Source organism: Pelophylax lessonae (assembly GCF_965119305.1).
Source record: "Pelophylax lessonae genome assembly, chromosome: 6".
NCBI lineage: Eukaryota > Metazoa > Chordata > Amphibia > Anura > Ranidae > Pelophylax > Pelophylax lessonae.
In genome coordinates, this window is record NC_138773.1 from 52,256,682 (window position 1) to 52,269,770 (window position 13,089).

General features: G+C 44.2%; 1 protein-coding gene across 1 annotated transcript in view; it reads left to right on the forward strand.

Annotated features, from left to right (window-relative positions):
- The window catches only part of SEC14L5 (SEC14 like lipid binding 5), a 105,125-nt gene that overhangs the window by 64,016 nt on the left and 28,020 nt on the right, over positions 1-13,089 (forward strand). Inside the window, exons 4-6 of the mRNA XM_082260011.1 lie at positions 8,832-8,960; positions 10,408-10,636; positions 12,361-12,473. Coding sequence (XP_082116137.1) covers positions 8,832-8,960; positions 10,408-10,636; positions 12,361-12,473 — 471 coding nt within the window. The remainder of the gene's footprint in view (positions 1-8,831; positions 8,961-10,407; positions 10,637-12,360; positions 12,474-13,089) is intronic.

Here is a 13,089-nt window from a genome sequence, read left to right on the forward strand (position 1 = left end):
CATAGGCGTGCGCACAGGGTGTGCTGGGTGTGCCTGGGCACACCCTAATCACCTAGGGCACATAGCATTGCCAGTGAGGAGATGGGAAAGATCTCCCTGGGACCTGCTCTGCTCTATTTCTCCTTGCCTACAGGTACATGGCCCCGATACATTACTCTCCCTGCTGGCAAACACATGCATGTGTATTTCAACTTTGGGGTGCACACCTTAATGCAATAGGCTGCGCACACCTATGGGCGGTGTAGGTGGAAGCGGCGGTGGAGGAGGACCAGGGCCGGATTAACAGCATCATGGGCTTGGTGCTGAGGATTTTGAAGGGCCTTAAGGGCCGTGCCTTGCCATGCACCCAGAGGAGGAAGGGTGCAGCCATGCATGCCTAATTCAACATGGGATGCTGTCTCTGAAGCCCATAAACACATCCATGCATCGCCAACTGTCCCTCCTTGTCCGGCCTTCACGCTGTGTGGGGAGGTTCTGAGGGTGCTGCCTGGGGAAGCGAGCATAGAAGCCAGACTTCTGTGTTTACAAGTGACAGAAGAGCGGTAACAGTGAATATGGCCAACCCGGGGCCTATATAAAAGGTAGGGGCCTGGAGCTGCAGCTCCAATAGCCCCTACATTAATCTGGCCCTGAGGAGGAGGACGAGGTAGCCAACACTGCTTCTTTTCAAAAATTTTAAATGAGGGTACACCCCAAAAGAGTGAGAAAGAGCAAAAATGGAACAATGGGTGGGTAAGGTCGGTATCCATTGCTATTCTGCATAAGGTACGGAAAAGTCCCGTGGGATCCATGCCTGGTTCATTTTAATGAACGTGAGCTTGTCCACATTGTCTCTGGACAGGCGGCTGCGCTTGTCTGTTATAACGCCCCCAGCCGTGCTAAATACCCGTGCTAATACACTGGCTGCAGGGCACGCCAGCACCTCCAAGGCGTAAAGGGCAAGCTCAAGCCATGTGCCCAATTTGGAGACCCAGAAGTTGAAGGGGGCAGACCCGTCATTCACTACATGTAGGCGTGTGCACACATACTGCTCCACCATGTTGGTAAAATGCTGCCTCCTGCTAAGACGTTCCATCTGAGCTGCTGGTGCTGCTGTTTGTTGTGGCGTGCTGACAAAGCTTTTCCACATTTCGGCCATGCTAACCCTGCCTTCTGAGGTGCTGGCGGTGCCCTGGTTGCGTTGGCGACCTCCTCCTCCTCCTCCTCTGCCTTGTGCTTCCACTGTGGCCCCGCTGTCAGATGGGAATGCCAGCAGCATGGCGTCTACCAGCGTGCGCTTGTACTCGCGCATCTTGCGATCGCGCTCCAGTGAGTGAATTAAGGACGGTACGTTGTCCTTGTAACGGGGATCCAGCAGCGTGGCCACCCAGTAATCAGCACAAGTTAGAATGTGGGCAACTCGGCGGTCGTTGTGGAGACACTGCAGCATGTAATCGCTCATGTGTGCCAGGCTGCCCAGAGGCAACGAAAGGCTGTCCTCTGTGGGAGGTGTATCGTCCGTGTCCTCTGTATCCCCCCAGCCACGCACCAGTGATGGCCATGAGCTGGCCTGGGTGCCACCCTGCTGTGAACATGGTTCCATCTCCTCCTCCAGCTCCTCCTCCTCCTCATCCTCCTCATCCTCCAGAACTGTGCCCCTGCTGGACAATTGCGTCCCTGGCGTTTGCGTGTGCAGGAACCCACCCTCGGAGCCCCTTGCGAATGACTGCCCTGAAAGCCTTGGAAATGTTACCTCTTCATCCTCCTCCTCCTCCTCATCCTGTGCCACATCCTCTTCCATCATCGCCCGAATTGTTTTTTCAAGGAGGCATAGAAGTGGGATAGTTAAGCTGAGAACGGCGTCATTGCCACTGGCCATGTTGGTGGAGTACTCAAAACAGCGCAACAAGGCACACAGGTCTCGCATGGAGGCCCAGTTAAATTAAATAGCGGAATAGAAAATATGATCCAAAAAAAGTGTATGTATATCACACGTACACAACCACACTGGGCCCCAATTACTATTGTTTGTACCCCTAAAAGGCTAGATGAGGAGTAGGGGGAGTATGGAACAGGCAGCACCCTCAAACCTTCAGAAGTATGAGATGAACCCCAACAACTTGGAAAGGTGGATCTCTCTCACACGTACCGACACAGACTATCCCGCAATTCAATTGATCCTCAAAGGTTTTTATTGAATAGCGGAAAAGGAAATATGATCAAAAAAAGTGTATGTATCTCGCACGTACACAACCACACTAGGCCCCAATTACTATTGTTTGTACCCCTAAAAGGCTAGATGAGGAGTAGGGGGGGTATGGAACAGGCAGCACCCTCAAACCTTCAGAAGTATGAGATGAACCCCAACAACTTGGAAAGGTGGATCTCTCTCACACGTACCGACACAGACTATCCCCCAATTTAACTGATCCCCAAAGGTTTTTGATTAAATAGCGGAATAGAAAATATGATCCCAAAAAAGTGTATGTATATCACACGTACACAACCACACTGGGCCCCAATTACTATTGTTTGTACCCCTAAAAGGCTAGATGAGGAGTAGGGGGAGTATGGAACAGGCAGCACCCTCAAACCTTCAGAAGTATGAGATGAACCCCAACAACTTGGAAAGGTGGATCTCTCTCACACGTACCAACACAGACTATCCCCCAATTTAACTGATCCCCAAAGGTTTTTGATTAAATAGCGGAATAGAAAATATGATCCAAAAAAAGTGTATGTATATCACACGTACACAACCACACTAGGCCCCAATTACTATTGTTTGTACCCCTAAAAGGCTAGATGAGGAGTAGGGGGAGTATGGAACAGGCAGCACCCTCAAACCTTCAGAAGTATGAGATGAACCCCAACAACTTGGAAAGGTGGATCTCTCTCACACGTACCGACACAGACTATCCCGCAATTCAATTGATCCTCAAAGGTTTTTATTGAATAGCGGAATAGGAAATATGATCAAAAAAAGTGTATGTATCTCGCACGTACACAACCACACTAGGCCCCAATTACTATTGTTTGTACCCCTAAAAGGCTAGATGAGGAGTAGGGGGGGTATGGAACAGGCAGCACCCTCAAACCTTCAGAAGTATGAGATGAACCCCAACAACTTGGAAAGGTGGATCTCTCTCACACGTACCAACACAGACTATCCCCCAATTTAACTGATCCCCAAAGGTTTTTGATTAAATAGCGGAATAGAAAATATGATCCCAAAAAAGTGTATGTATATCACACGTACACAACCACACTAGGCCCCAATTACTATTGTTTGTACCCCTAAAAGGCTAGGAGTAGGGGGAGTATGGAACAGGCAGCACCCTCAAACCTTCAGAAGTATGAGATGAACCCCAACAACTTGGAAAGGTGGATCTCTCTCACACGTACCAACACAGACTATCCCCCAATTTAACTGATCCCCAAAGGTTTTTGATTAAATAGCGGAATAGAAAATATGATCCCAAAAAAGTGTATGTATATCACACGTACACAACCACACTAGGCCCCAATTACTATTGTTTGTACCCCTAAAAGGCTAGGAGTAGGGGGAGTATGGAACAGGCAGCACCCTCAAACCTTCAGAAGTATGAGATGAACCCCAACAACTTGGAAAGGTGGATCTCTCTCACACGTACCAACACAGACTATCCCCCAATTTAACTGATCCCCAAAGGTTTTTGATTAAATAGCGGAATAGAAAATATGATCCCAAAAAAGTGTATGTATATCACACGTACACAACCACACTAGGCCCCAATTACTATTGTTTGTACCCCTAAAAGGCTAGGAGTAGGGGGAGTATGGAACAGGCAGCACCCTCAAACCTTCAGAAGTATGAGATGAACCCCAACAACTTGGAAAGGTGGATCTCTCTCACACGTACCAACACAGACTATCCCCCAATTTAACTGATCCCCAAAGGTTTTTGATTAAATAGCGGAATAGAAAATATGATCCCAAAAAAGTGTATGTATATCACACGTACACAACCACACTAGGCCCCAATTACTAATGTTTGTACCCCTAAAAGGCTAGGAGTAGGGGGGAGTATGGAACAGGCAGCACCCTCAAACCTTCAGAAGTATGAGATGAACCCCAACAACTTGGAAAGGTGGATCTCTCTCACACGTACCAACACAGACTATCCCCCAATTTAACTGATCCCCAAAGGTTTTTGATTAAATAGCGGAATAGAAAATATGATCCCAAAAAAGTGTATGTATATCACACGTACACAACCACACTAGGCCCCAATTACTATTGTTTGTACCCCTAAAAGGCTAGGAGTAGGGGGAGTATGGAACAGGCAGCACCCTCAAACCTTCAGAAGTATGAGATGAACCCCAACAACTTGGAAAGGTGGATCTCTCTCACACGTACCAACACAGACTATCCCCCAATTTAACTGATCCCCAAAGGTTTTTGATTAAATAGCGGAATAGAAAATATGATCCCAAAAAAGTGTATGTATATCACACGTACACAACCACACTAGGCCCCAATTACTATTGTTTGTACCCCTAAAAGGCTAGGAGTAGGGGGAGTATGGAACAGGCAGCACCCTCAAACCTTCAGAAGTATGAGATGAACCCCAACAACTTGGAAAGGTGGATCTCTCTCACACGTACCAACACAGACTATCCCCCAATTTAACTGATCCCCAAAGGTTTTTGATTAAATAGCGGAATAGAAAATATGATCCCAAAAAAGTGTATGTATATCACACGTACACAACCACACTAGGCCCCAATTACTATTGTTTGTACCCCTAAAAGGCTAGATGAGGAGTAGGGGGAGTATGGAACAGGCAGCACCCTCAAACCTTCAGAAGTATGAGATTGTGTTCACTGTACCCCACAAAGATTGAGTTCACTGCACCCCACAATGATTGTGTTCACTGCACCCCACAAAGATTGTGTTCACTGCACCTCACAAAGATTGTGTTCACTGTACCCCCCAAAGATTGTGTTCACTGCACCCCACAAAGATTCTGTTCACTGTACCCCACAAAGATTGTGTTCACTGCACCCCAAAAAGATTGTGTTCACTGCACCCCAAAAAGGATGTTGTTCACTGCACCCCAAAAAGGATGTTGTTCACTCCACCCCAAAAAGATTGTGTTCACTGCACCCCACAAAGATTGTGTTCACTGCACCCCAAAAAGATTGTGTTCACTGCACCCCAAAAATGATTTTGTTCACTGCACCCCAAAAAGGATTTTGTTCACTGCACCCCAAAAAGGATGTTGTTCACTCCACCCCAAAAAGATTGTGTTCACTGCACCCCACAAAGGATTTTGTTCACTGCACCCCAAAAAGATTGTGTTCACTGCACCCCAAAAAGGATGTTGTTCACTGCACCCCAAAAAGGATTTTGTTCACTGCACCCCAAAAAGATTGTGTTCACTGCACCCCACAAAGGATTTTGTTCACTGCACCCCACAAAGATTGTGTTCACTGCACACCAAAAAGGATTGTGTTCACTGCACCCCAAAAAGATTTTGTTCACTGCACCCCAAAAAGATTGTGTTCACTGCAGCCCAAAAAGATTGTGTTCACTGCAGCCCAAAAAGATTGTGTTCACTGCAGCCCAAAAAGATTGTGTTCACTGCAGCCCAAAAAGATTGTGTTCACTGCAGCTCACACACAGAAAAATGGATGTGGATCACTGACACCTGCCTATCTCCAATCCCACACCACACAGCAATATCGATTGTAGTTTGTAGAACACAGTTTCCCTAAAATTCAGCAGACTCTGTCCCTAACAGGATTGAGAAGAGATCGTAGATCAGGATTGAGTGCAGATTCACCCCACCCCCCACACAGCAATATCGATTGTAGTTTGTAGAAGACACTGACCCTATAATTCAGCAGACTCTATCCCTAAAATGCCTACAACTCGCCCTGCCTAAACACTCCGACCTGTCCCTCAATTCTATCCGGACACAAATGGTTTTTTCCTGCCTATCTTTCCCTAATCAGCAGCCAGCACGTTGATGTGTGCTCTGTCCCTGAATCTAAGCAGCATAATGACGCCGCTGCGGCTGCCTCGAACTTATAAAGACTTGGTCACATGCTTCAGACGGCCAATCACAGCTACTGAGACATTTGCAGGCATGGCTGGGATGGCTTAAGGCACACCAGTTAAACGATTGTTGATTGGCTGTTGAAAGCCCGCCATGAAAAGAGCGCCAAAGCATGCAAAACCCGGAAATAAAACGACCGAACACGGATTTTTACCCGAACATACAGTAAAGTGTCCGTGTCCGTGTTCGGGTACAAAAAATCCAATTATTCGGTACGAACACGAATAATACAGTCCGTGTTCGCTCAACACTAATTATTATTATTATACAGGATTTATATAGTGCCAATAGTTTGCGCAGCACTTTACAACATGAGGGCAGGAAGTACAGTTACAATACAATTCTAGATTTATGTATGTTTTTATTATTATGTTCAAGATTATAAAAAAATACATATTCTTTTGTTATTTTTATTTTAACTGGATATGAAACCTTTCATATTCATTTTAATGTAGTGCATATAGCTGTAGTCATACTGTAGTCATTACATTAACATTAATACTAGGCTGAATGAAGCCCAGTAAATCTTCACATCAGTGACCCTTGGCTTATCAGACTGCTCAGTAGGAGGTTTCTGAAAGAAAGGTCCATTGTGTGCTAATACGTATAGGCATGTGCAGGGGGTGGGCACACCCTAACTACCCCATGTGCCAGGGCCGATGATAAGGCAGTACAGCCTGCCCTCCTGTACCGGGTCCATCCTGTACCGGGTCCATGTCCTATTAGTTAAAAAGAGGGGCCCAAGCACCTGCTGAGCAGGTGGACCGACTGTGCTGCCTTATTGCAGATATCGATCCTCTTGTTCCTCCCCCTGCAGTGCTGCTGGCTTCTCCTTCTCCCTTCCTCTGGCTGCACTGTAGGGGGGATCAGTTCTAGTATCTGCACCCCCATCCTGTCCTCTGTCCCTTTCTCAGTCTTAAATGTAAGACATTAGGGAGTCTGTTTACAACCCTGATTTTTCACCAACCCCCCCACCCCAAAAGGGCAGTTAAAAGTTAAAAAAATAAACAAAAATACAATAAAATATATAAAAGAAAATTACATTTAAAGAAAATAGCTTTGGGGTGCACACCCTAATGCAATAGGCTGCGCACCCCTATGCTAGGCACACCCTAATCACTACATACGTCGCCAATTCCCCCTACAGCCCGGCCTCCCCTGTGCCCACCCCCTGAAGCACTCCTGGCTTCCATCCTCTCCTCTCACGCCGGCTGCTGTGTTTACTTTGCTTTAGTTTGTGAATGAACGGGAAGCCGTTTAGCACAGAGCACTTCCCATTCATTCACTGTCCAGTGCAGCTGAGGCTGCAGAGAAAGGGACTGAGGAATCTCTGTCCTCAGTCGCTTTCTCTGTCTCAAAAGTAAGACATCAGGGGTCTGTTTAGACCTCTGATATTTCACCAAAGCCCCCCAATGGGCTCCTAACAAAATTGAAAAAAAAATTGTTAAAAAATAATTGTAAAAATAATAAAATAAAAATAAAAAACTACTGACACCGTCCACTGCCCTACTGACAAAGTCCATTGCTCTACTGACTAACACCGTCCACTGCCCTACTAATTTTATACACGCACACATGTGTTTGAGCTCTGGGGTGCACACCCTAATGCAATATGCTGTGCATACCTATGTTGAATGTTTTTTTTTTTTCCCAGGACTGAGAAGTATTGGCATAACTAAGACCTTTGCCAGCTTATATAACACCTATAGGTCCTACAGGTTAAGCAAGCTCACTATTTAGCTGACACCGTCTTTTGCCCCACTGACAAAGTCCATTGCTCTACTGACTGACACCGTCCACTGCCCTACTGACAGTATACACACACACGTAATGCAATAGGCTGTGCACACCTATGCTAAGACTGTTGCATATGCATATTTCTGATGCGCGTAGGTGCCTTTGCACACTTGGCATTGATGTAAACACCAAACGGCCTATTTAAGCTGGAATGTGACACAGACAGATTGCTGAGTGGTCTGCGATGTTTGTCTTCCTGTATATGAGCCAGCTTGCCTTTGACCTGCCTTTGGATTCTTGTCTACTTGTAATCTTAGGCCCGTGTTTTGGACTCTGTATCCAGCTTTCTGATTCAGTACCAGCTGTGAACTGACCCTGGCTTGTATCCTGACTCTGCTTGTGCCTTATGTTTCTGCACTTCATTGCCTGGTTGTCAGTGACCTCTGGCTAGTGTCCTGGCCTCATTCCTGGCCACTAACCGGGTGCTACCATGTTCCTGCCTCTGGTCCTTATGCTTTGGTCCACAGTCATCTGTCTTGCATCCAACTGCTGGCACGTCCCGCAGCATTGGCTTTTGTGCCACCATGTGTCCTCACATCTCCTGTCACCACTACCAGGGATGGTGGACGAGAGGTGCAAGAGAAGAGCCCCCTTTTCAACTTGATCTCCATCAGGCACAGGACAGTTAATCAGAGAAGTGGAGCTGCAAAGCAAGCTGTGCTAACATTGCCAGCACTGGCGGAATCCTTTGTCTTGTATTACATGTTTATATATTAAACAGAGCTTGTAATTTGCTTGGGAAAAAAAATTATATTAAACAATGACAGTGTATACACATATAAAAAAGTCAAAGAAAACAAACCCAATACCAATATAGTTTTATGTTAAAGCCTAACTCTGGCAATATTTTATTTTTTAAAAGAACCCCCAGGTGTTCTTTAAAGAAAAAAACAGCATGGGTGGGGGCCCTGACAATGGCAGCAATGATGGCGGAGTTCTTTTTGGGTTCTAGGTTCACCCTGACAATGAGGAATGGACCTGCTTTGAACAGACGGCCTCTCTGGACATCAAGTCTTTCTTTGGCTTCGAGAGCACAGTGGAAAAGATCGCCATGAAGCAATACACCGCCAACATCAAGCGGGTACGTCCTCCCAAATAATTGCTCTATTATTTAATGTCAAATTAAGTATTTTTATTGAAATTAAGTCATAAATAATATATTTTTATAAGTATTGCATAAATAGTATAATTCTGTATATATCAATAATTTATGTAATATTTATATAAAATAAGTTTAATATTATTTATATTATTATTATTAAAATTATTATCTTTATCAAATAAATATTTATATATATATATATATATATATATATATATATATATATATATATATATAGATCTATATCTATATATAGATGTAGATATATTTATATATATATTTATATTTATTTCTATACAGTAAAACATAACAATAAATTATATACTTTATTAAACTGTAACATACATTTTTGCATATATATATATATATATATATATATATATATATTAATTAAATAATATACAGTAAAACATAAAAATAAATTATATACTTTATTAAACTATAACATACATTTTTGCATATATATATATATATATATATATATATATATATATATATATATATATTAAATAATTAAAAAATATAGATAATTAAATATTATCTAATATATCCAACAGTACAGCACTTGTATAGTTTCTGTACATTGACCGGTAATAGCACATGGTGTTAAATAAATAAATAGTCGTACGAAGATTGTGCTTTCCGAATTAAATATTTTCCTAGCACATACACAAATGAACATGTTTAATTTTTCTCTATCAAAAATCACAAACACAAATAGAATCTAGTTGAAACAAAAAAAACGATTCCATCCTGATCCTTCCAAATTTTTTGGCCAAAGTTGACCATTGGTTTGACTCCACCAACAGTTTAAAAATTGAACAAACGTGTTAAATTAAAATCTATAAGTGCAGTGCAATGCAGAGGAAATGGGGAGCCCCAGTGACTTAGACACTTTGCCACAACCACTAATGAACTGATATGTTGAAATATTAGTCTGTCTTTCAAAAGGGCTTTCTTTATAACATGTGTTGGCTACACTTCGTCAGCTGTTTTAGTGCCGGTTCACACTTCAGTGATGTCAGACATCGCATGTGATTAGCACCGCACTGCTATGCAAATCACATGTGATGTCTGTGCGATGCAAATTCAGCCACACAGATTGTATGGCTGAATTTGCATCGCATTCGGACCAAAGCCGTGCAGGACCCTTTCTTTGGTTCGCACCAGAATCGGATCTCATGTGTGATGCGATCCGATTCCTGTCCCAATTGACAGTTCGCACTGCAATATGCGAACTAATCTGGGGGTGTCATTAACTTTGTATTGACACTCCCAGCAGTTCGCATATGGCAGTGTGAGCTGCCTGCGAGTCGGGTGCAATGCGGGAACCCGCAGTGGATTGGCAGGGTTCCCGCATTGCACCAATGTGAACGGACACTTAGGGTTATCTCTACCCCTTGACATTGGATGCTCTCAATTGCAGGGAAAAGAGGTCATTGAATTCTACTTGAATGAGTTGATATCTCAGGGAATCACTCACATCCCACGATGGACCCCTGGCGGACCAGAGGGATATAACCCTATTTCTGGGAGCGCCACCAGAGGATACCTCCATAGCATTGATGGTTCCAGAGCTGACCAGCAGGAGACGTTTATCCCGGGACTGGCTAGAGGGGAGCCTGGAGGATACAACCAGGCTTCTGAAACGGATGGTAAGTCAAGAAAGTGAAGATTTTAGGTTTACACCCCATGCTATGTATACGGAAAGGTCTCTTGTGACACCAGGACATTTTTTTCTGCCACAGACCCTTTAGCCCCCATTCACACTAGGGCGACTCACGAGGCGACTTGTGTCGCCCCAGGTCAAAGTAAACCTGTACTTAAACCTGTAAAAGTCATGTCTAATAGCCAACACTGCAAGAGGCATGCTATTACCTTTATTACATAGTAAATGTTCTTCTGTGCCACTCACTGATATAGTTTCACTTTCCCATTGGGACTTTACTTTCCCCAATGTCAGCTCATCAGCTAAATTCTGCCATCTAACATCATCCTGTCCAATGTGGGTGTACTTCCAAGCTAAAAATATATTTATGTAGCCCCCTCCTGAGTAGGTGCTAGAGAGTGTATAGATTTTGGGTTTCCCTGCTTAACAGGCAAACTGTCGGGCAAATTTAGGTGCTCTCTGCCTAACAGGGAGCAGTGATCCATTGATATGGTCTGCTCAGTGTGATCAGATGCTGTTCAAGTTCTCTGCCTGTTCCATTCATTAGAAGTAGAAAACTGCACTCCGACTTGAAGATGAATAAAAATATATTTATTGAAGAATCCAAAAATCCATAGTTGACAAAAATATCAGAGACAGGGGACAAGACATAGTTGACGCATTTCACGAAATTAAATTTGCTTAATTATAACTATAATGTCTGCCTGTTTCACACTGGTCCAATAGGAAGGGGCTTATTGGACAGTGGAAGGAAACCTGAGAAATGGGAACATGGGTGGAGATACAGCCCTGGCCATTGACAGTGGAAGGTGTCTCAAGGCATGCTGGGTGACTATATATATATATACTAAGAGAGCATATGTGCACTGGGTCCTCAGCTGGAGAGGTGGTCCCAGAGAGAGGGGGGTTCGCTGCCCCATCCTCTTTACAGGCTGCCATGTGGCCTCAGGTAGTGGACCTGAGAGTCGGAGTCGCAAGAAAGTGCAACTCAGATGTCCTGTAGAGCTGACTGGGAGGGAGACACACCTAGAAGGATCTGTTCCTGGCTTCTGTGAGTACATACCTATGTCTGTGGGCCTGTTCCGTGAGGGCCATCCCTTCAAGCTAGTAAAGTCAGTGAACAGCTAAAAGGGGATACACATTGGTTAGTGTCCCGAAGAATCAGAGTTCATTGAGTCTGCTGCCAGAGCAAGTAAAGGACGTATTCTTCCATAGAGATGCTGTATGGTTCAGCAGAGGGTCTGCTATTCAGTTCAACCAAGTGAGACCAAGTGAGAGTTGTCCTCATCTGTAGATAGTTAAAGTTGGAGTATCCCACTAATTCCTTCTCCTATCCAAGTTCTACCAATAAATACAAAAAACAGATCTCCTAGACTGGTCATTGGATAACGAGCGGATGAGTGTGCACCTGGTCTAAGTAAAATACCCAAGCAACAGGCTGCAGGTTAATCAGAGGGAAACCCAAGGAAATCTATACTCAGCGACCCCTACAGGGGCAGTGCTACATGTAAATTTAATAAAAAAGGGCACAGAATAGGCAGACACCTTGAGGTATATTTTTTAGGTAGTACTTTTACTTTTAAAAGTATAAAATGCTGTACAGGTTCACTTAAGTCCTGTCCATAGTCCACTCAAATGATCAACCACATCCCTGCTATGGAACAAGCCCTTTTACTAAGCTGAATCTTTTTGTGTGTTGATTTTTATAAGGTGTTAAACTGGAAGCTGAGTACATAGAGCGATATTTGGGACAGCTCACCCCAATGCAGCAAAGTACTTTAATCCACCTCCGACAATGGCTGCAGGAAACGCACAAGGGAAAGGTAAGAACGTTTCTCTGTTTTGCAAATTTTTGTTTGAATTTTGAGCTATGAACATGTTTTGAGGGAGCATAAGAGCCGGTTCACACTGAGGCGATCCGACTTCGGGGGGCGACCTGTGAAGTTGTGTGCACCGTGACTTCGGCGCGACTTGCAGGGACTTCACATAATGGAAGTCTATGCAAGTGCTCTCCAGGTCGCCCCAAAGTAGTACAGGACCCTTTTTCTAAGTCGGAGCGACTTGTGTTGCTCCTACTAGAACTGGTCCTGTACTACTCAATGGACCGCGACCTACAGCGACTTGTCAGGCTGACAAGTAGCAGTAGTGTGATTGGGCTCTAAAAAGACGCATTATCTGCCACTTTTTATTATATATCTTAGGGGTTCCTGCAGCAAGATCTCCCTACTAGATTACTTAACTCTATGCCTTCCAGTTGCTATTATTGCTTCTCAAGTCACATTATCTTTGTAAAATTCTCTATAGTATATGATTAGTCTAGACCAGGGTGTCTGAACCAGGGTTCCGTGGAGGTTCCAGAAGTTTCCAGGGGTTCCTCGAGCAATGAGAAATTCCTACTTCTCAGATAGGGTCCCACTAATAGTTTTAGCTATCTGTAAG